The sequence below is a fragment of the Homarus americanus genome, unplaced genomic scaffold, assembly GCF_018991925.1.
Source record: "Homarus americanus isolate GMGI-L3 unplaced genomic scaffold, GMGI_Hamer_2.0 scaffold44003, whole genome shotgun sequence".
NCBI lineage: Eukaryota > Metazoa > Arthropoda > Malacostraca > Decapoda > Nephropidae > Homarus > Homarus americanus.
Window position 1 is genome coordinate 521,334 of NW_024721005.1, and position 23,929 is coordinate 545,262.

A 23,929-nucleotide genomic window follows, 5' to 3' on the forward strand; every position below is an offset into this window, starting at 1 on the left:
AGTCGTCAGTTCACTTGTGTCTTCGATCTGGTGATGTACTCATGGCAATCACTGTTGAGGCTGGCTGGCTGTTATGGTAGTTTATGTATTTGTGTTACTTGCATTTATAATTGTGTATTAATTTGTTTATCAGTGATGTTTGTGACCCTAGAGTAACTTTGTATGTTCAAGGTGATTATATTCCATTTCATTGTTAATTGTGGTAAGAGATGTAAACATAGTTATATATTTTACTTCAACTTTCTTTACTCCAATCATCATGTACTCACGTATAAAAGGGGCCACATTCAATCCGCATATTATACCGTAGTTGGAGCTCTTCCCAATACAAACATTAAGAACCATATACAGTAATTCACTTTAAATACATTCACTGTTTGTTTGTTACGAAATTTACCCCTTTGACACATAACAGTATGTACCGTAGGGGAGACTATGTAGGATGAACGCTTTTACCAGATAAGGATAACTTATATATTTATTGCTACAACTCAATGGAAATTGATTCGTAAATGGTAAAATTTGCTCAGTTTCATTTAAGACATCGTCTGCCACCATTTAACAGCCAATGGTAAGGTCAGGTTTGCTGTGAAACTAGCCATTGGTATGTACAGAATTATGACGATCTATAATTCAGTGGTTCCCAAACTGAGGGAGCGAAGTAAAAAAAAAGAAAAGAATGCTTGATTCTTGTTAAACATTAAAAAATTGATAAATTTAGCTACAACAACTAGACGGCTAGATATTTCTACGAACACTAACATCCTTTGCCTTGCAATACATCTACAATCAGTACACCATAACAAATAATATAAATATCAGTACATATACAAATTGTAAAACTTAGTTAAATGAAAAATAAGGGACATGAGGGTTTTGTGAAAACCAAAAGAAGGTCTTCATGCCAAAATTTTTGGTGACCATTTATCGCTCATGGCTAGCCAGAATTAAGACAAAAATATTGAAATTAATGCCATGAGATAATTATCCCCATGTAGCATAATATATATATATATATATATATATATATATATATATATATATATATATATATATATATATATATATATATATATATATATATATATATATTGCTCTAAGTAACTAAAAGGTAGAGATAGAACGTACCTGAAGGTCTCTGAAGTTGTTTACTTGCCCACGTAACCTGAGGGCTTGTCGCCGCCGCTGTAAATATAGAGAAAAAAAGATTAAGTAAATAGGGAAAAGTTAAATTACTGAATAACTCCTGAGAAAAGTTCATAAATACTTGTTGATCAATGATTATGCAAGCGTGCATGCATACAAATGTAACACACCATATTATATATATATATATATATATATATATATATATATATATTTCATTAGCCCAATAAAGCACGCGGATTCGAACCCACTGCCCACAAGCCTATGACTGACCGGGGAACGCTAACCGCTGGACCACCAGGATATATATATATATATATATATATATATATATATATATATATATATATATATATATATATATATTATATATATATATATATATATATATATATATATATATATATATATATATATATATATATATATATATATATATATATATATATATATATATATATATATATATATATATATATATATATATATTATATATATATATATATATATATATATATATATATATATATATATATATATAATATATATATATATATATATATATATATATATATATATATATATATATATATATATATGTATAAAGACGAAAGCTAAGGTGCTCCGCTGTTTCCCTTTTCCCGTGTGTTTTTATCAAGATATATGATAGCGCCACTTGCCTGGTTATTGAAGTTATCAGGCCCAGAGTTCAAGACGAGGAACAAGGTCGCCATGATGATCGCCGTCAGCAACAGCCTCCACTCCACCTGACCGCTGACCATGTACTCATCGATGACGAAGTAGAAGGAAAGAGTGATGCCGGTACTCATGATGATGAACACTGTCAGTAAGGTGGGGCCGTAGTAATGTAGCACACACTACTCCAGGGCTACCAGCTTTCTCTCCATCGTCTCAAACGTCCTGAGGCTGAGTAACGCTTCTTGTTTCATCCTTCCGTCACCACCTGATGTTCTGTGACTGATGGCGAGGTGTTGGTGACAGTTTCTTATTCTTTCGGGAACTTGGAGGTCATGGGATTCTATTGTTTCGGTGGAGAATTGTTTATCTTCTTTCATCCATACATCCGTAGTTGTGTCTCCTCTGTCCACAGATGAGCGGTTGGAAGCGTCCTGATGATCCACTTCACGATTGTATCCTGTGATTTTCTCCTGAGATTCTTGCAATTTTCTGATTATGATGATAAACAAACCTATTTTGACCATTAAGGAGAATCCGCCAATACCCCACACAATGGCGTAGGCAATAGTGTAACAAATATTATTTACGGTTACGTTTTGTGGGTTATCAGGCGTCCTGAAGAAACCAATAGACTCGAGTGTGTAGGTTGCCAGGACCACAGCACTGGCTACATAAACGCAGATGTCAAAACAGTTGGTCTTTTTTTCCAGCTGGTAACTTACTTCGAGATTGTCCAAGGCGTGGAGAAACTTTGCCAGACGTGGGCAGGTCACCACCAGGAGAACGCTGAAAGTGGTATATGCGACCATGTAACAATAGGACCAAAGTCTGTCTATCACGACACTGGTGTTATTCTCGAAGGCGACGTATACCTGAGGGAGGAGCAACAGCACGAAGGTAGTCACAAGAACAGCGAGTCTGAGACACAGCATCCATAACAGCCACCAACACCCAATTTTACACTTCCCATCTTCATTTTCCTTGGTATAAGGAAACCCTCCAAACACCTTGAGCATCAACAAACCTACCTGAAGACACTTTTAGCCACCTTCAGTCCTCGTCTAACAACTGGGGGATGACAGGGGTGTTTGGCTGTACTGTACATTCACTTCACGTCTCGGTCTACGCTTAATGTTCCTCTGGCGACAAGACCTTTCGTCCACGTCTGTTCCTCTGAAAACTCGGGCGTTGACGAAACTATCTACCGCTCTTCCTCCGTCTCAAGCGTCCTGTCCTCAACAAGCACCAATAAATAATTCCTAGTAATATATGCATGCAATTACGAGTTGTTTGTAAAGAGAAGGACGCATAACACAAAGTAACATTGGTAAACACAATTATGAAGTAAGTGGTATATATTGCCGTTATTTTAATCGATATATCCCAATTTCACCGGTAATATGTTAATAATGTAAACAGCTCAAGGCGTGGTATTTTCGTGGTGTAGATTAAAATAGTCTTTCTCTTTTCTATATTTAATTTCTTTTTACCTTTATTTTTTGCCCCCCCCCCGCCCCACCAGGCTCCGTTGTGGGTCGATGACCTGTGTTCGGGTGGGCTATTCCCCGTAAAAAAAATAAAAAATAAAAAAATAAGTTTGTTGTGTGGAAGAAGTAGAAGAAAGAAAACAATTTGACTCCCTCCTTATGGGGCAGACACAATAACAACAATCATTATAACGAGGATATGAATTCATAACAGCTGTAATAATTGTATTAACAAATAATAATAATAATAATAATAATAATAACGGAGGCACCTGTACCTGTATCCCTGTATGAATCTACCTACGTCACTGTACATTAGGGGGCAGGGAAAAACACTTTTATTTGAGTTGCAGGCTGCACTTTTCAGGCATCGTTTGTATGGCTGTAACAAACACCTGTGCAAAATTTCATGCCATTTCATGCATACTTACCCTGCCGCATCGCGAACGACTTTTTGTCAACTTTTAGTGTACAGTATACCAAAAATTAGGTGTCATTTAATGTTTTCCAGGATAATGATAAATTTTACATGGGTGACATCGATTTAATTCACATGTTATTTTACAGGTACACCGTATAGAAAATCATTACAAGTTCATATTGAAATTCTTTTTTGTGCGGAACCTTGGCATCATTTTCCTAGACAATAATCTTTGCCTAATATATCCATCTCTCGATTCGTATCCCGTCACTTCAGTGCAAGCTTCAGTCATCACTTTTATGCCTCTCTCGACCGCCTGAGTGCTGTTTGGCCACTTGGGCACCACTAATGGTGTCTCAAGAATGTCATTAACCTGTAGATTTGACAGAGAAGCAATGTAAGGAGGCTCAGTCTTGAGTTCATTCCTCCAGTTAATCATGGAATGATAGTTTTTTGCTTGCCACTTTAGTTTCGGAGTCACCACCTTTCTCATGTTGACTACAGGAGGCACATCCTCATTCCCATCTCCATCTTTACCCTCCTCATCAGTATAGTTTAACAAATTCTCGTCAACAGCAGCATCAGAATCTTCCTCCTCCTCTTCAGATCTGCCAGTGCATTCTTCCTTTTGCTGATTCTCCTCTCTAATTTTTCTTATCATTGAGACAGCTTTTTCTCTGACAGTCATGTCCTCATCTGCACACATACCAAGAAGAAGTTGATCTGTGTGGGCGAAGTATGCATTTCTCTGGACAGCCTTCTTCACTATCGTCTCCTCCTCACTATTCAGGTGTTTCATATATAGCAGGGACTGGAATACGTTCCTTGAACCGTGTGTTACGTAAGGGTGTATCTTGATGTAAAACCACATTGGAGCACTGAACTTTATTATTGTAATGACAATTCTTTTCAACTCATGGCTGGGTCTTGATGTTGCTACATACAGCCTGAGGATTCTACTCCATAAGGTGTTCCACCTTGACACACAGGGAGGACCTGGCTCAATAGCAGCCAAGTCATCTTCAACAACACCTGTGATAACTCCTTTACAAATCCTATACAGGTATTTCTGATCCCAGGACAGATCTTTCTCCACTTCATCATTAAACACAGGGAAATCAGGGAAACTGACTGGCTGGAAGGCGACAACTGGAAGCTCAGACAAAGACTCCTTGATCTGCTTTCCAATGGGACCACGCCAATGCTCAGGACCACTTGGTTTACCATCATAGTGATAAAAAACTGCGCGGAAAGGCAGCTCATTTCCGTGAAGCTGACATATGAAATAATGGAGCGGGTGACCAAGTAACATTTCAAGATGATGAATGACTCCATTTTCTGATCCTACATTTACATTGGTTCCATCATAACCAACACACACAATGGGCTGCTGGGTTAGATTTTTCTCCACCAGAAACTCGTGAATAGTTTTGGCAATCTGCTTTCCGTGTCCAGTCTTGGGAGTCACATGTGTGAGATATTCATTGTCAGGCTCAACCATGATGACATAATGATCTTTCACCATCATCCTCGAACTCCATTTCTCGGTCTTCTCATTCTTTATCATCACACGAGTGGCGGTCTTCCCTACATTACAGTACAGTAACACAACATTGAGAAATGAAATGAGAAAAGGCTGATAATCAATATAGACATAGCACCATACTCATCTGCAACAAGACAACTTAAATGAAATAAGAGATATGAAAAAAAAGTTGATAAACACTGAACAGAACATTGCACCGCCACAGCGGCTGTTTGGCTAGTACTGTAGGTAAATTTAAAAATTTCAGTAGAAAATGCGGCAGACTAAACCTCGACATATCAGCTTCAAATTTGGCATGGAGTCTTAGATATGTATAAGGAACAATGCCTGAAGAGTGCAGCTTTGAGCAAAATTTCACTGCCCCCTACTGTACATCATAGATACAAACATATATGCATACGTAAATTTATAGTACATACAAAATTTGCCCATTCAAGTGTCAGCTGAGGGTGGTGGATGAGGGCGGTGGGTGAAGTTCGTGGGTGGATGTGGTGGATAAAGAAACTGTTGAAGGTGATGAGAAAGTGGGTGGAGGTGAATATGGGAAGGTGGTGTGTGGTAGTGGTGTGTGGTAGTGGTCTGTGAAGTACAGTTGATATATGGTAGAGGGTGGGATGGAGGGGGAGAAAGAGAGAGAGGGAGGGGAGCTATTGTAAGATGTGGGTGGGTGGGTGGATGGTGCATCAGTCGTGTTTTTCATCCTACATAAGACGCTCCTCTTCTACATCTCCACCTGTGAGTAGTAGCTTAATTAACACACCTGTCTTAAGTGCCCAGCCATCTCTCCGTACACGTCACTTTAAAGATAAATCTACACTTATAACCATAACTATTTATCAATATGACTCAACAACAGTGACCATTTAATAAGTAAATCAGTTTCAAATCTATTTCTACACTTAGCGCTCCGATCCTTTTGTTAAACACTAATATGACTCCTTCATTGTTTCCAAAGTGCAGTGAAGAACTGAACAGTCAAAGGTATAATGTTAGGATGAAATATTGAACTCAAGATTATTCATTAGCATCGTACAGTAAGTAAGATGCAGTGAGTGTTTTATGTAAGCTGTGTTTACCTGCGTCTTAACTGTCTTATCTATGAGTGTGTAGATTTTATCGTTGTTGATAATTACCTGTAAACACGTCTGAGTACTCGCACTTCACTGTTAATTAAGTCTCGTAAAGACTCTGAGAGTTATAAAGTGTGAGGTGTACAGTACAGAACAAGAATTACAGACCTACTAGATCGGCGAAACCGCATTTATGAGGTATTTAATGACAAAAATTGCAGGTCTTATGAAAGTGTTCAAGAATGCAGGAGAGAAAGATAGCTGTACAGAGACACAGTCGGTGTTCATATATAAGTTTCAGGCGTAAATGTACGATTAATGACATAATTACCTTATTTTTCGTACATTATCTTTAGATACATAAAATGGAAAAGGACTTAATGTAACCATCACCGTCTGGACGTTACCTTCACCATCTGTATGTTACCTTCACCATCTGTACGTTAGTATCACCATCTGGACTTTACCATCACCATCTGTGCGTTACTATCACCATCTGTACGTTACTATCACCATCTGTACGTTACTAGCACCATCTGTACGTTACTAGCACCATCAGGACGTTACTATCATCACCTGGACGTTACCTTCACCATCTGTACGTTAGTATCACCATCTGGACTTTACCATCACCATCTGTACGTTACTATCACCATCTGTACGTTACTAGCACCATCTGTACGTTACTAGCACCATCAGGATGTTACTATCATCACCTGGACGTTACTTTCACCATCTATCTGTATGTTACTAGCACCATATGGACGTTACTAGCACCACTTGAACGTTACTAGCGCCATCTGGCTGTTACTAGTTCCCTCTGAACGTCACTAGCTCCATTTGACTGTAACTCCTCCCAATAAAGATTATAACATTCCTTTAATACTCTGGCAAATATCTCATTGGGACCTGGTGACTTATTAGGCTTTAGTATGTCTATTTGCTTACTAACATCGTTACTAGTGATTACTATCACGCTTTATTTATTTTCTTCACTATCTCTGTATAGAGTCGGTGCCTCGGGTATCAGTCGCTGCTCTTGAGATGATATTTGTTAAGAGGTTATCAAGTACTGTTTGTTTTTACTTCTTGTCTCCCCCATGACGCAACGTACAGTAGGTGATGTTTCAAATTATTGTAATTAAAGGTTTAAAGCATCATTATAAACCGTTAAACCATCACAATACTCAAAAAGGATAAGAGGGTGAGAGTCTTATTAACTACCTAAGAAGCACCAGTGACTATTTTACATAACCATACGACTGACCATCTTATCTTCATTGAACTGTTCGTAAGCGGTGAGCCTCCAGATTCACTTCATACTTAACACAACTGATTAATTCACAATGTCGACTTACTCCCTCTTTTATCAGTCCTATAAACGCCTCAACTACCTTCATTAATATCAGAGCGTGATCCTTGAAGAATGTGACTCTGTTAAGACAAAAAACATTAACTGCAGTTTTGTGACAACTGTAACAGCGTAGTTCTGGTGTTATCACCCAGGGTCATGCTAATGGTTCAAGGTTGGGCTGTTACTATTTACGGATCCTGTGTGTGTGTGTGTTATGCCTTAAATCCCTTACATACTCTTCTTACCTTATGTAACATAATTAAAAAGAATATCTTTATGGAGAAGTTCGATGAATTTCAGAATGAACACTGTTACTACTGTTGTCTCGGTAGGGTTGTCAAAATCCTTCGTCCGTTGTGTCATAGTATTTAACACAAAAGATGTCTTAGATAAAGACGAAAGCTAAGGTGCTCCATTGTTTCTCTTTTCCCTGAGTGATTTTATAAAGATTTATCTTATCCACGTTTTAATTGTGGATCTACATGATATACATACATATATATATATATATATATATATATATATATATATATATATATATATATATATATATATATATATATATATATATATATATATATATATATATATATATATATATATATATATATATATATATATATATATATATATATTACCGTATGTACACTTCAGTTATCATCTTGTTTCCTCAGACTTGATCACCATATCCCAGTAAGGAGAAGGATTACTTAACCAGCACCACAACACAACCACACCACCACAGTAACCACATCACAACCACACGAATACACTCACCAACAACCATCACCACTCCTTCACCACCAATAATCAGATCCTAAAAAAAACCTCCTTAAAACAGTTAAACTTCCTCGCCTGCCACCACCACCTCTTCCTCCTCCACCAATATGCACTTCGAGGACCTGCTGTCAGTCATCGGGTCCTTTGGGTTGTATCAGCGTCTATTGTGTTTCCTGCTGATACCACTCACCACAGGGATCGTTGCCTTCACCTTCTACACGCAGCTCTTCGTGTTGACGGCGCCTCTTCACACCTGCAACCAGAGACCTCATGAAGGAAGAGACCAAGAGTTATATAACCATCTTGTTCCTCTGCTCAATAAGACGCCCTTTGTAAGAACCAAGGTAGAAGGAGGAGAGAGAGAGACAGAGAGAGAGAGCCAGGAGGGGAAGGGAAGGGGGGGAGAAGTAAACACAAGTAGTTAAGATATACTAAGCGCTTCAGGTAGTGTGGTCAACAATGCACTAGAAACCCCTTCCAAAAATGTAATAAGAAACCCATATTCCTCTACAATGCTTAAACCAACACTCGTGTTAACAAGGTCGCCAAGTACCAGGTGTTAGAGGATAATGTTAACTCCTTTACATGGGCTCCCGTGTCTCCTGAGAACAAAGAAACAATATTAAGGGATAGACTATAGCCTCTTCAGGGCTCCTCTCTCCTCCTACAGACACCCATCCTGTTCAAATTAGTGAGGCTCTTGAATGGTTCTTCACCACTATTACATACCCGATCAAAAACTTATTTAAAGATTGCTTAAATTATTATTTTTATACTAGACTACTGTACAGGTGAGTTACACGGCCCCGTTACCTGTTCTTTAACCATAACTTAATCCAATTTATAATTTCCCCTCCACCTTTGCTGAGGTCGAGGTAAATAACATCATCGAACAAAGATTAAAAAACACTTGAAAAAATTATAACGTAAATATTCTCATACAATCAAACATATCTACATACTATCATACATACATACATACATTCATACATACATACATTTAGTCAGTACTAACATACATACAGGTACATACATACATACATACACACATACATAAATACATATGTACATACATTTAGTCAGTACTAACATTCATACATACATACATACATACATACTAACATACATACATACATACATACATACTAACATACATACATACATACATACTAACATACGTACATACATACATACATACATTCATACATACATACATACATACTAACATAAGAACATAAGAAAATAAGAAAATAAGGAGTCTGCAAAAGGCTGGTTGGCCTGTGCATGGCAGCTCCTGTCGAGAGTTACTACCACTCTCTATCATCCATGAATCTATCTAGCCTCCTTTGAAACTTTCCAGAGTTCCCGCACTTACTACAAAGTTGCTAAGCTTGTTCCACTCGTCCACCACCCTATTTGTGAACCAGTTTCTTCCTATCTCCCTCCTAAACCTAAACTTATCCAACTTGAATCCGTTGCTCCGAGTCCTATCCTGCTCGGATATTATAAGAACTTTATCTATATCCCCTTTATTGATTTCTTTCACCCACTTAAATACTTCTATCATATCTCCCCGCACTCTTCGTCTTTCTAGGGAATGCAAGTTAAGTTTCTTTAACCTATCCTGATATGGAAGGTTTCTAAGTCCCGGAATCATTTTTGTCATTCTTCGCTGCACCGACTCTAGTGAATTTATATCCATTCTAGAATAGGGGCACCAGAACTGAACCGCATAATCGAGGTGCGGCCTGACTAGCGCAAGATATAGTTGCAATAAGACCTCTGCACTCTTGTTACTTACACTTCTAGATATAAAACCCAATACTCTGTTTGCCATATTTCGAACATTAACGCACTGTTTTCTAGGCCGTAGGTCCGGGCTTACAAGTACCCCTAGGTCTCTTTCACAAGTCGACTTCTCTAGGTTGATGTTGTTAAGGCTGTATACATTATAAGTATTTGTTCTTCCAATATTAAGTACGCTGCACTTGCTGGTGTTGAATTTCATTTGCCATTTTTCAGACCACCCCTGCAGTTTATTTAGATCCTCCTGTAATGCATTTGCATCCTGCCCTGAATTAATTTGCCGCCCTATTTTGGTGTCATCCGGAAACTTGCTTATGTCACTGCTGATCCCAGTATCTAAATCGTTTATGTAGATTATGAACAAGAGTGGGCCTAGTACTGACCCCTGGGGAACCCCACTGGTTACACGGCCCCACTCAGATTTAACACCATCTACGCTGACCCTCTGCGTTCTATCGGTGAGCCATGATTTTATCCAATTTAAAACTTTCCCCTCGATACCATGAGTCTCAATTTTTCTCAGAAGCCTCTGATGCGGTACTCTGTCAAATGCTTTGCTAAAGTCTAAGTAAATAACATCGTAATTTTCGTCATTATCTACTACCTCGAAGACTTTCCTAAAAAACGTTAGCAAATTTGTTAGACAAGATTTTCCCTTTGTAAACCCATGTTGAGAGTCTTAGATTAATTTGCTTTTCTCTAGATGCGATCGGATGCTATCTGCTATAATTGATTCAAGAAATTTCCCCACTACTGACGTCAAACTGATCGGCCGGTAATTTGACGCTGATGCTCTGTCTCCCTTTTTGAATATGGGTACTACATTTGCCTGTTTCCACAACTCTGGCACAACTCCAGTGTCTAATGATTTTGTAAATAAGTTTACGAGGGGTCCGCTAATCTGTTCCCTACACTCTTTTAAGACTCGAGGGAAAATTTCATCCGGCCCTGGAGATTTTGTATTCCTTAGTCTATTTATCTTCTTAAGAACATCCTCTTTTCTGATAGTGATATTCTTTAATTTCTCTTCTTCCTTTCCCTTAAATATCAGTTCCACCTCCGGAATTTCATAGCAAATTTCTTCTGTGAAAACTGATAAGAAGTAGCTGTTCAATGCTTTGCTTATTTCTTCACTGCCATTTATCAATTCTCCCCTCCCTCCCTTTAAAGGCCCAACTTTGTCCTTGACCTTTGTCCTATATACATGGAAAAACCCCTTGGGATTCGCCTTGGATTCTCTTGCTATTTTGATTTCATAGTCTCTCTTTGCTTTCCTTACATTATTCTTAACATACATACATACATACATACATTTAGTCAGTACTTAACATACATACATACATACATACTAACATACATACATACATACATATATACATACATTTAGTCAGTACTAACATACATACATACTGCAGGACTCGGACTCCAGGAAGCCTTACGCTTGTCACCAGTTTGACCTTAATGTGACCCAGTCTTACTTGGCCGATCATGACGTCATGAACGTGACCTCGCTGGAGCAACTGCCCGAACCTATCGCAGCCTGTGTCGACGGTTGGAAGTATGAGTTCGATCTCATGTTCTCATCTTACACCTCAGAGGTCAGTAAAGCTCATTAAAGGTTTGTTAAAGTTAAAGTTGATCAATTACGTTTATGGTTTGACTAAAGATTTATGTTGAAAAGAAAGGTGGGCAAATAACGAGAGAGAATGAGAGAGAGAGAGAGAGAGAGAGAGAGAGAGAGAGAGCCAACACTGATGCTCTCACAACTCGTCAGCACAACTGGGTGTGTGAGGACGCCTGGCGACCCTACATAGTGGTAACGATGTTCTGGATTGGCAACACTGTCGGCTCTTGGCTCTGGGGCGTCGCTTCTGATATGTGAGTCTCTCTTCCAGGTTATGTCAGGTCAGTGTAAGTTAATTCATGTCAGTCCCAAATATATCAAGTCAGCACGAGTCATGTCGGGTCAACACAGGTTATGCCAGGACAGTAGAGGTCACCTAATATGAAAAAAAATCATGTCAGGTCAGCTCAAATCATGTCACTTGAGGTCAACACAAGCCACTCTAGATCATCACAGACCATACGAGAATAAAATAAAGACACACTAGGTGCTAGGACAACATAGCTCACCATAGGTAGGTAATGGGTCATCACAGGTAAAAGAGCCATAACCCCGACAGGTGTGGTAGGCGGCCTACGTTGGGACTGAGTTTGTTGGTGTATGGCGTAGCGGGCGTGGCCAGTGTATTCGTCAAGGACTTCTACGGTTTCACCGCCCTGAGGTTCCTGGTGGGCTCCTCTCACCACATAGTGTGTCACCTACCCTTCGTCTTAGGTGGGTAATTTCTCTCTCTCTTGTCTACCTTAATCCTTTCCATACTAATAAGAACAAAATTATTGAATATAATATATAGATAATTACAAAATGTTTGTGTGTGTGGGGGTTGCGTTCGTACATGGAATAATTCATGTTAAAATAATAAACTCTTCGACCCAGGTACTGTATTTCAAACTTAGGCAACAAGCTGACCAGGAACCTACGTCGTCTAGTTCCTCCTGCCGGCTGCCGGTAGTGAACACTGTTGAACTACATCATTCTCTAATAAATGCGTCCGTTCATTTCATTAGTTTTTGTTATATTAAATGACGTGGAATACTGGAATTATAGCAAAGAGTTAATCCACAGAGGCACATTCCCCACAGGTTGTTTTGAACAGTGAGCAGTTGTGTAATATAAAAAAAAAATTAAAAGGACGTAACCCACAGAATGTTAACACATCACACTCGTGCAGTGGCAGTTTGGCGTGAGATAACTTAAGAACATAAGAATGGAGGAAACTGCTGCGGGCCTATTGGCACAACCTTTCTCACAGTCGGATTTCTCTATAACAACATTGTTCATCTGATATCTGGTTTATCTGTTTACCTCTCCTAGACTATTACTTTACATTTGTCCAGATTAAATTTCATCTGCCATTTTTTAGATTATTCGAGAAATTTGTTTAGATCTTCCAGTAGTTTTGCGGAGATCTCGTCAGATTGAAATACACGCCCTATTTTAGTGTCGTCAGCAAATCAACTTATGTTGCTGTCTTCGCCGTTTATGTATATAATAAATAGTAATTGTCCAAGTTCTGAGCCTTTGGGTACTCCACTAGTGACTTTACGCCAATCGGATATATAGCCGTTAATGCTTACTCGCTGTTTCCTATCCTGTAACCATGCCTTAATCCATTTTAGAGTATCTCCTCCAATGCAATATGAGTCTCCACTTTTCGTATTAGTGTTTCGTGGGGGACTCTGTCGAAGGCTTTGCTAAAGTCGAGATATACCGCATCATAATCGTGCCCGCAGTACACTGATTCGAAAATAGATGAAAAGAATGTTAATATAGAGGAAATAATATCCTCGATTTAGTTCTCAGTAATAATGAAAATCTAGTAAAAGATGTTGGGATTGGAGACGAACTAGGAAACAGTGATCATAAAGCCATATATTTTAACATAATATGGGATGGCAGGAAGAAGGAAAATTCGGCCTTGATCCCGGATTTTAGGAAGGCTAATTACGGTAGCATAAGGAGAGACCTAAGGGATGACCCAATGGTCAAAAGATTAATCCCCCACACACCTTCGGAAACTGTCAACTTAGGACGGGATAACCCCGAATTTAATTTAGCAGCTACTTATGAACAATTTATTGCGACAATCAATAATGCCCAAAATAAACACATCCCTGAAAGAAAATTCAGATCGATACGGAACCAACCAAAATGGATGAATAATAGACTCTTAGATCTTCTAGGGAAAAAGAAAGGAGTATATAGAAAAGTTAAGAAAGGCGAAAATCACTTACTTGGTTACTATCAGAACCTAACAAGACAGGTAAAACAGAAATTAGGAAAGCAAAGAGAAATTATGAAATCAAGGTAGCAAACGAATCGAAAAATAACCCCAAAGCTTTTTATCAACTGTATAAATCAAAGGTTAGAGATACAATAGGTCCCCTTAAAACTACGACAGGAGAAATGACTGATGATGAGTTAGAAATGTGTAGTAAGTTAAATAGTCATTTTCGCTCCGTATTCACAAATGAAAACCTAGCACAGTTTCCAGAAGTTCATAAGGTATATAACGACAGTATAGAAAATATGTTGATGAATGTCAATATTACTAGTAACGATGTGCTTAAAGTAATTAACAAACTGAAGCCTCATAAATCGCCTGGTCCAGACGAGGTATATGCTAGAATATTAAAAGAATGTAGAGATGAGTTGAGTAATCCATTAGCAGTTTTATTTAATAAGTCATTAGAATCGGGCCTAGTGCCAGAAGCTTGGAAACTTGCAAATGTAGTTCCGATTTTCAAAAGGGTGATAAATCAATAGCATCAAATTACCGTCCCATTAGTCTCACGTCAATCATAGGCAAGTTGCTAGAGTCAATTATTGCTACAAAAATCAGAAGCCACCTTGAAACATTCAACTTAATTCATTCTTCTCAGCACGGGTTCACCCAGGGACGTTCTTGTCTCACAAATTTGCTTTGCTTTTTCTCAGAAGTATTTGAAGCGGTAGATAATGATAAATCATATGATATAATTTATTTAGATTTCAGTAAAGCATTCGATAGAGTCCCTCATGAGAGATTGATAAGGAAGGTAGAAGCACATGGAATAGGTGGATCAGTATTAAAATGGATTAGGTCATGGTTAACTGGTAGGAAACAAAGAGTCAGCATAAATGGATTAAAGTCAGACTGGGGTGCGGTCAAAAGCAGAGTTCCCCAGGGATCTGTATTAGGCCCTCTGCTGTTTGTTATATTCATTAATGATCTTGATTTAGGCATAACTAGTAGGATTAGTAAATTTGCAGATGATACCAAAATGGGGAGAGTGATAAATTCAGACAGTGACTTTGAACACCTTCAAAGAGATCTAGATACCTTACATGAGTGGTCAGTAGACTGGCAAATGAATTTTAATACTGATAAATGCAAGGTACTACAGATAGGGAAGACGAATACAAACGTTAAGTATAAACTAGGTAACACGGAAATAGAAAACTCAGTTTGTGAAAAAGATCTAGGTGTATTTGTTAGCAACGACTTGAAACCTAGAAAACAATGTATTAGCGTTCGCAACAAGGCAAACAGGATTCTTGGGTTCATATCTAGGTCTGTGAGTAACAGAACTGCTGACGTTATCTTGAAACTTTACCTAGCATTAGTGAGGCCACACATGGATTATGCGGTTCAGTTCTGGTGTCCTTATTATAGAATGGACATAGATTCTTTGGAGAGAGTACAAAGAAGAATGACAAAAATGATCCATAATATTAGAAACCTTCCATATGAAGAAAGACTGAAAAGCTTAGGCTTACATTCATTAGAGAGGCGTAGAGTTAGGGGAGATATGATAGAGGTGTACAAGTGGGTAAGTGGGATTCACAAGGGTAAAATGGAAGATGTTCTGAAGCTCAGTAATAACGAAATAACTAGAACAAATGGCTTTAAATTAGATAAATTCCGATTCAGAAAGGATATAGGCAAGCACTGGTTTGGTAATAGAGTTGTGGATATGTGGAATAGGCTACCGAGTGCTATAGTAGGATCGGGGACGCTAGGAAGCTTCAAGACGAAGTTGGATAGGCACATGGAAGTGCTGGGATGGGTGTGAAAGGGATCTGCCCTGTATGGGCCAGTCGGCCTCCTGCAGTATCCCACTTTCTTATGTTCTTATATGTAAAACATGAACGTGTACTTGTGAAGCCATACTGGGAATCATTGATCAATTTGTGCTTCTCCAGGTGATTTCGAATAGAGTTTGAAATTATTGCTTCCAGCAATTTGCCTACAATTGTCGTTAAACTGATTGGACGGTAATTAGAGGATAGTGATCTATCTCCCTTCTTAAAAATCGAAATACACTACTGTACATGCTGGAGCTTATATAAAATGTACACGTCACAATGTGTTTAGTGGGGGTATTATTCACAGTGGTGGAGTACTGTTGGATTATGTTACAGTGGTTTGTACTGGTGTATGTTACAGTGGTGGAGTACTGGTGTATGTTACAGTGGTGGAGTACTGTTGGATTATGTTACAGTGGTGGCGTACTGGTGTATGTTACAGTGGTGGAGTACTGGTGTATGTTACAGTGGTGGAGTACTGTTGGATTATGTTACAGTGGTGGCGTACTGGTGTATGTTACAGTGGTGGCATACTGGTGTATGTTACAGTGGTGGAGTACTGGTGTATGTTACAGTGGTGGAGTACTGGTGTACGTTACAGTGGTGGAGTACTGGTGTATGTTACAGTGGTGGAGTACTGGTGTATGTTACAGTGGTGGAATGCTGGTGTATGTTACAGTGGTGGAGTACTGGTGTATGTTACAGTGGTGGAGTACTGGTGTACGTTACAGTGGTGGAGTACTGGTGTATGTTACAGTGGTGAGTACTGGTTATGTTGCAGTGGTGGAGTGCTGGTGTATGTTGCAGTGGTGGAGTACTGGTGTATGTTGCAGTGTGGAGTACTGGTGTACGTTACAGTGGTGGAGTGGTGTATGTTACAGTGGTGGTGCTGTTGGATTATGTTACAGTGGTGGAGTACTGGTGTATGTTACAGTGGTGGAGTGCTGGTGTATGTTACAGTGGTGGAGTACTGTTGGATTATGTTACAGTGGTGGCGTACTGGTGTATGTACAGTGGTGGTACTGGTGTATGTTACAGTGGTGGAGTACTGGTGTATGTTACAGTGGTGGAGTACTGGTGTATGTTGCAGTGGTGGAGTACTGGTGTATGTGTGTATGTTGCTGGTGTATGTTGCATTGGAGTACTGGTGTATGTTGCAGTGGTGGAGTACTGGTGTATGTTGCAGTGTGGATGCTGGTGTACGTTACAGTGGTGGAGTACTGGTGTATGTTACAGTGGTGGAGTGCTGGTGTATGTTACAGTGGTGGAGTGCTGGTGTATGTTACAGTGGTCTAGTACTGGTGTAGTATATGTTACAGTGGTGGAGTATATGCTACAGTGGTGGAGTACTGGTGGAGTATATATAACAGTGGTGAAGTACTGGTGTAGTATATGTTACAGTGGTAGAGAGTACTGGTGTAGTATACAGTATGTTATAGTGGTGGAGTACTGGTGTAGTATAGGTTACAGTGGTGGAGTACTAGTGTAGTATATGTTATAGTGGTGGAGTACTGGTGTAGTATATGTTACAGTGGTGGAGTACTGGTGTAGTATATGCTACAGTCGTGGAGTACTGGTGGAGTATATGTTACAGTGGTGGAGGACTGGTGTAGTATATGTTACATTGGTGGAGTACTGGTGTATGTTACAGTGGTGAAGTACTGGTGTAGTATATGTTACAGTGGTGGAGTACTGGTGTATGTTACAGTGGTGGAGTACTGGTAGAGTATATGTAATAGTGGTGGAGTATTGGTGTAATATATGTTACAGTGTTGAAGTACTGGTGTAGTATATGTTACAGTGGTGGAGTACTGGTGTAGTATATGTTACAGCGGTGGAGTACTGGTGGAGTATATGTTACAGTGGTGGAGTACTGGTGGAGTATATGTTACAGTGGTGGAGTACTGGTGTAGTATATGTTACAGCGGTGGAGTACTGGTGGAGTATATGTTACAGTGGTGGAGTACTGGGTGTAGTATACGTTACAGCGGTGGAGTACTGGTGTAGTATATGTTACAGCGGTGGAGTACTGGTGGAGTATATGTTACAGTGGTGGAGTGCTGGTGTAGTATACGTTACAGCGGTGGAGTACTGGTGGAGTATATGTTACAGTGGTGGAGTACTGGTGGAGTATATGTTACAGTGGTGGAGTACTGGTGTAGTATACGTTACGGCGGTGGAGTACTGGTGTAGTATATGTTACAGCGGTGGAGTACTGGTGTAGTATATGTTACAGCGGTGGAGTACTGGTGTAGTATATGTTACAGCGGTGGAGTATTGGTGGAGTATATGTTACAGTGGTGGAGTACTGGTGTAGTATATGTTACAGCGGTGGAGTACTGGTGTAGTATATGTTACAGCGGTGGAGTACTGGTGGAGTATATGTTACAGTGGTGGAGTACTGTGGGCGAGAGAGTCGTGTGGTGCCGCTGCTGACCATCATGATGAGCTACACCATCGCCTCTATCCTAGCTGCAGCTCTCGCCTTGGTCGTCTGGGACTGGTACACCCTTGCTCTCATGAGTGGCATTCCTCCTCTAGTCCTCTTGCTGGCTTACAAGTAGGTGCTGCTTCTCTTGTTGCATTAATATTATTCATTCTCATATACTGACAACACCTTTGTGCCGGGAATCTGAATAAAAGCTGTCTTGGACCCGGGTGTGTGGGGACTAAACCTACTCTCTGAGTCACGCAGTGGTGTGCGGTGAACCTTCAGCTAGACAGTAGTTAAGGTGGAGTAGCTTTTAATCCCATCGTTGTCTAGCGTATAAGCTCCCCGATTACCAACTGTTCGACACCGGCACAAGAAGTGAAGTATTTTTTACATTAATTTACCTGTGTTTATATTACAGGTATAGAAACAATTTCAATTGCCAATATGGGGAGAGTTTTACGGTATTGTACATATTTTTTGTTACATCACATTTAGAATGCCTTGTAGTGCTCACAAGCTTGAAACTTATACCTGACTATACCAAAATTACAGGTGGATCCCAGAGTCTTCGTCCTGGCTGATAGCTGGAGGGAAGAGCGAGGCTGCTCGAGCCCAGCTTTCTACGGTGGCCAAGGTGAACAGTCACCGTCTGCCAGAGGAATTGTTCACGCAGTTCCTCACTGACACTAACAACGACCAGCACGACGATCAGACGGAGAGAAGAGACAAAGACAACGAAACGAGTCGGTCGATCATCGATGCCGTGAAGTATCCTAACCTCCGCAAGAACATCCTGCTGGTGCTGGTGGTATGGTAAGTACCTGAAGATGAATTTGTCGTCTGGTAAACTAGGCGATATGATCTTTAGTCTGAAAAATAATTAACAAGTCATTTATATACTCAAATATTTGAAGGGCACAGTGTGATGTCTCTCCTTGTTACCCACAACATTGAAGAAAAGCAAAGTTGACACGTAAAAATGCAGAGTGAATAATCTAGGGGTTGAAATACATGGATGCAGCAAGTAAGGAGAATACACACAAGAATCACTGTTTGTGACAGACAAATTTAAGTTCATGAAAGGGATAAGAAGATTATTATGTAAATCCAGTAATTTAATAACATTTATATTAAGTATTGATTAAGATAAGTTATTAGGTGTATTACATAGCACAAGTAAAACAATACATGCAATTATCAAAACAAAAGTAACAACTATGCATCTATCAAAACACACCAGAATATTCCCCGATTATTCTTAATTTAAACATTAATTTCACACACTATATTTAACAACACCAAAACCTGATAGAGATGGCAGCTCAGGTAGCAAGTCTAGGATTCGATGGCCAACCACAAGGAACCAGAGATTAACTCCGTAGACCACTACCATCAAACCAACCACACCACCACCAGCAGTAGTCCTTAATACAATTCGTCGTTCACACCCCGAGTGAAGTGGAACACCGTAGGCCGCAGAGAAAAGACCGAGCCAGTGAGCTACTGAGATTACCAGGAAGACACCCTTGCCTCGATACCTCGGTCTCATAGTCAGACGGGAAACTGGTCTCATAGTTGGATGGGAAACTGGTCTCATAGTCGGATGGGAAACTGGTTCTGAATCGGTGCTCATTGGGGTCGAGTAGCTTCGTGAAACAGTTTCTTCTCGTGGTATCAAGTTGGAGCAGGTGATGGTTATGGTGGTAATTTTTTTATGACGGTAAACGTCTCTTAAGAGTATACTGTATTCACCTACAAAACTCATTGTTCGAAAAATATATATTATGTAGCAGTCTCCAGGACACAAGAGAAAACCAGATATGAGTTAAAACTTCATGAGATCAGATATAAATCAGAAAACAAATAATTTAGATCAACGTTTATTATGGCTGAGTTTGACCATTCCTGTTGGGGCAAGACAATACGGAAACGCGCGTAGTGCCACATTAGCTGTAAGGCAGCGCCTAGCTTGTGTTAATTATCATAGCACCTCACATTCTCTGCTTCCAAATGGGCACTAGTCCATCACTATAGCTTGGGGCCATCAGTACCCCATCAGGGCCATTCTCCAATCCTAAATCCTTAGTTAGGTTAGGTTAGGGCCTATCAAGATCATGAAGGGACCATTTTTTCAATCGCCTCCTCACCCTTGCTGCCACAGGATGCTGGCCTGTATGTGTTTCTACGGCCACTGTCAGAACACGGTGAATCTGGGAAGCAACATGTTCATGAGCTACCTGTTGGGGGCGGTGGTGGAGGTGCCGTCGTGGTGCGTTCCCTGGCTCATCCACCGCCTGGGACGACGTCTTCCCCTTACCGCCGCCTTCTTCCTCTCCAGCACCGCTGGCTTCATCTACGCTGCCGTGCCGGAAGGTGTGTGGTGGTGATGAGAGAACCCTGTAGATGAGTTCACGATCTCTGCAGTGGTTTGTCATCTCCGTGTGGCGGTGGTGTGGTTCTAAAGGTGTGTGTCTGATATCTACAAGTGAGCGGTACTTACCGGTGTGTGAGTTTGTGATGATACCAACAGGTGAGTGATGGTGGTGTGGAGGACTTTCAGCTGTGTGGTGCCTACAATGTGCTCTTCCAATAGATATGGAGTGGCTGGTGCTGACGGTGGCACTGGTGGGGCGGGCGACCATCACAGGAGCCTACTACATCACTCTGCAGTATTGCCCGGAGGTGTTTCCCACGGTGGTGCGGGGTCAGGGCGTTGCCTTGGCCGAGACTTTGGGCGGAGTCGCTATCTTCCTCTCTCCCTCCATCGTTTATCTGGTATTGTGTCAAGGATAAACACTGAATGAATTCTCTAACAGATACCTGTACTATTTACTAGGTTACTCACCTGTTTTTTTAAGTTCTTCCATTTTTTTCAGTATCTTTATAATTTACGACCACCAAACAAACTTTAGATTTTGAAAAGTTACATAAATTTAGGAAATAATTATTTGATGTTTACCCACAGCTTATGAGGAGTGCGTGAGTGTTCTGCTTGGTGACGTCATATTCCAACCATAGTAAAGTTGCTTCAGCTTCGGTATTCGTTTGATAGTCGTTTTCCAGAGGTCGAATATTTTTAACGAAATTGTCTAAATTTCAAACCATTTACATTCCTTTCGAAAGCAGGTGTGGAAATTTTTCACAAGTATTTCTTTTTCCTGTCAATGATTTTAATATTTGTAAAGAGAAATAGACATCATTCCACAATAAATGTCTAACAGAACCTGGGATAGGTTTCTTTAGACGTCTATAGCGCTTCAATTATAAGAATTTATCAACGTAAAACTGACTAAATTCCCAAGGGGACGAGTTGTAGTATGTTTTACAGGAACTTCCTTATTTAACAAACCTACAAAAAAAAAAATATTTTAAGATATCACCATAAGACACATGGTATATGCAGTATAATCTTTCATAAGCCCTATAAAATAAGTGCAGTGCGAAGAGAGCTGCTTGTGTATATTTCGACAACTTTCTGTTTGTCTGTGAAACACGTCAGTTATTTTAGCCGTCCAAGAAATTATTGATTGGTTAAGGTTCCTCGTGGGTGTGGGTGCTATGAAAGCCTTAACAAACCCCCGAACACTGAATATATTTTTTGATAATCAAGAACACTTTGTAGAGATTCGACAATTCACAATTTCATAATCTAACCTAACCTAACCTTGCATGGAAGTGCATTATTTTAGGTTAAATTTCGTCAAGGTGTCATTTTATCCTACCTCATTGTCAAAAAAAGGAAGAGCACGATCATATTTACTCTTAATGAAACTAGAGAAAAACATAATTAGGAAACTTCCAAACTTGCAATTCATCCACTTTTTTGTGTGGGGGTGGGGGGGGGGGGATGTTTGGGGGGTAATCCAACGATAAGAAAAAAAAATTCTATATACAATTTTCTTGAAGTTGTTGCTTTTGAAGAGATAGTTCTCTAAATTATTACCCATGGAGAGAACTGTATCTGTACTATACTGTACTGTGTTACAGGGAGAGTGGCACAAGAGGGCACCGTTGCTAGTGTTCGGCGGTTTGTCACTGGTAGCTGGGGTGTCCACGCTCCTGCTGCCAGAGACTGCAGGTGTAGCACTGCCCCAGACTATCCCCCAGGCCGAACTCTTCTTCAGCCACTCCCGTACTTCCTCCCGCAGGTTAGTCTTCTCTCTTGATCATTCCCCACCTGTTATTGCACGTTAGAAATATATTGCTTTATTTTAATATTATTAAAGAATAAACATATAAATTCAGCATCAATTTAAATTAAGTAGAAAAAACAGTTCAAGCAAACTTTTTACTTTGTCGAGTAATTGAAGATAAATAATATTCATCACCTGTTAAAGACTCTGTGGAGTAAACACCGAATGATTTACTTATTTATCAAATATTATTAACTTAAATCAAAATTATACCTGACTTCTTTACGTTATGCATTATATATTAGTTTAATTACTCGTGTTTGTTATTACATTTGTTGAGGTTAAGTAATTAAACATAAAGCCGATATCCATACGTCAATTTTACCACCAATTTTTGTGTTACAGCTAAAGAAAGTAAACTAAATGAGTTCTCCTCACAGTGAATAACGTAGAAATAAATTACAAATAAGTAAAATTAATACCTAGGTCGGTGACGCCGCAGTGTGACCACAGTCTTTGCTTTAGATCCAAAATTCCCTTGGGTGTCGACGTAGACAAGATGGAAGCTGCACAAGACGCCCAACTTGTTCTGAGAGACCGAAGCCGACCGTCTGAACCTGATTCGTAAGATGTGAACCTGACTTGAAAATTATTTTCACACAACACAAAGTACAGCCTTCCAAGGGTGACCGTCCGCTGTTTTTCATTGAAAATGGGTTTAACAATACTAAGTTTTCACTGATTTTATTAGGGAATATTGTAGTATGTTGGGAAAAATATAAAAATGGCGGAAATCATGTGCTAACCTAACCTAGTCTATATTTTAACTCGTCTATATCTAGAAATTCATAGAAGTGAAAGTAATCAGCATACAAAACTGTGTCTAAACACACCCATCATAATTACCGAACTGCTGACGGTCACAAGTCTTATATTAGCGCCTTCCTCGTATACTGGCCATCAAAATAAATGTATTCTTTCTTTTCACTTTATTTGTCTTTGGATGTTAAACTAACAATTCATAAGAAATATATATTTTTTAAATATGGTGTGAGTGTATTATGTATTTTATGAGCAAGTAAATAATAAAAAGGAATTGATATTTTTCCTCTCTTTCTGCCATCTTTTATTAATATTTATGGAGAAACTGTATTCACTTAATACGATCTCACTAAAGGGTGAAGACAACGGGCAAAGATCCGCATTTCTCGGGAGAAAACGAAGATCCCGCCGTTCTTGGTCAGATTTGATTACAGCTGGAGTCCAATTGACGTTTTATAATATTTATAATTGAAAGGCATTAGTTTTATTGAAACATAGTACTGGGAAGCAATTCTAAGTTATTTTAATTTACATACAAA

The 23,929-nt window shown here is 39.5% G+C and overlaps 1 protein-coding gene across 7 annotated transcripts; it reads left to right on the top strand.

The window, feature by feature from the left end:
- Window positions 1-56: 56 nt before the first annotated feature.
- LOC121861310 (solute carrier family 22 member 21-like) lies at window positions 57-23,670 on the top strand. Of its 7 annotated transcripts, none has more exons than XM_042358966.1 (11): window positions 57-76; window positions 8,565-8,835; window positions 11,725-11,907; window positions 12,084-12,187; window positions 12,493-12,647; window positions 18,393-18,561; window positions 18,988-19,248; window positions 20,597-20,808; window positions 21,029-21,210; window positions 22,423-22,583; window positions 23,055-23,670. In XM_042358966.1, the coding sequence occupies exons 2-11, from the start codon at window positions 8,611-8,613 to the stop codon at window positions 23,194-23,196; spliced, it is 1,794 nt and encodes a 597-aa protein (XP_042214900.1). In that variant the 5' UTR covers window positions 57-76; window positions 8,565-8,610; the 3' UTR covers window positions 23,197-23,670. The 7 variants fall into 7 exon arrangements, with proteins under 7 accessions (XP_042214900.1, XP_042214898.1, XP_042214895.1 ...); XM_042358964.1 differs by lacking the exon at window positions 57-76 and adding an exon at window positions 5,981-6,034; XM_042358961.1 differs by lacking the exon at window positions 57-76 and adding an exon at window positions 6,439-6,567 and having other exon boundaries at window positions 8,398-8,835.
- Window positions 23,671-23,929: the final 259 nt, after the last annotated feature.

What these genes read in the sequence shown, in the direction of transcription:
- LOC121861310 (XM_042358966.1), top strand. Translation starts at nt 8,611, where the DNA reads ATGCACTTCGAGGACCTGCTGTCAGTCATCGGGTCCTTTGGGTTGTAT. An exon ending in TGGGGCGTCGCTTCTGATAT is followed by an intron (nt 12,188 to 12,492) that starts GTGAGTCTCTCT and finishes TAACCCCGACAG; the next exon opens with GTGTGGTAGGCGGCCTACGT. An exon ending in GTCCTCTTGCTGGCTTACAA is followed by an intron (nt 18,562 to 18,987) that starts GTAGGTGCTGCT and finishes CCAAAATTACAG; the next exon opens with GTGGATCCCAGAGTCTTCGT.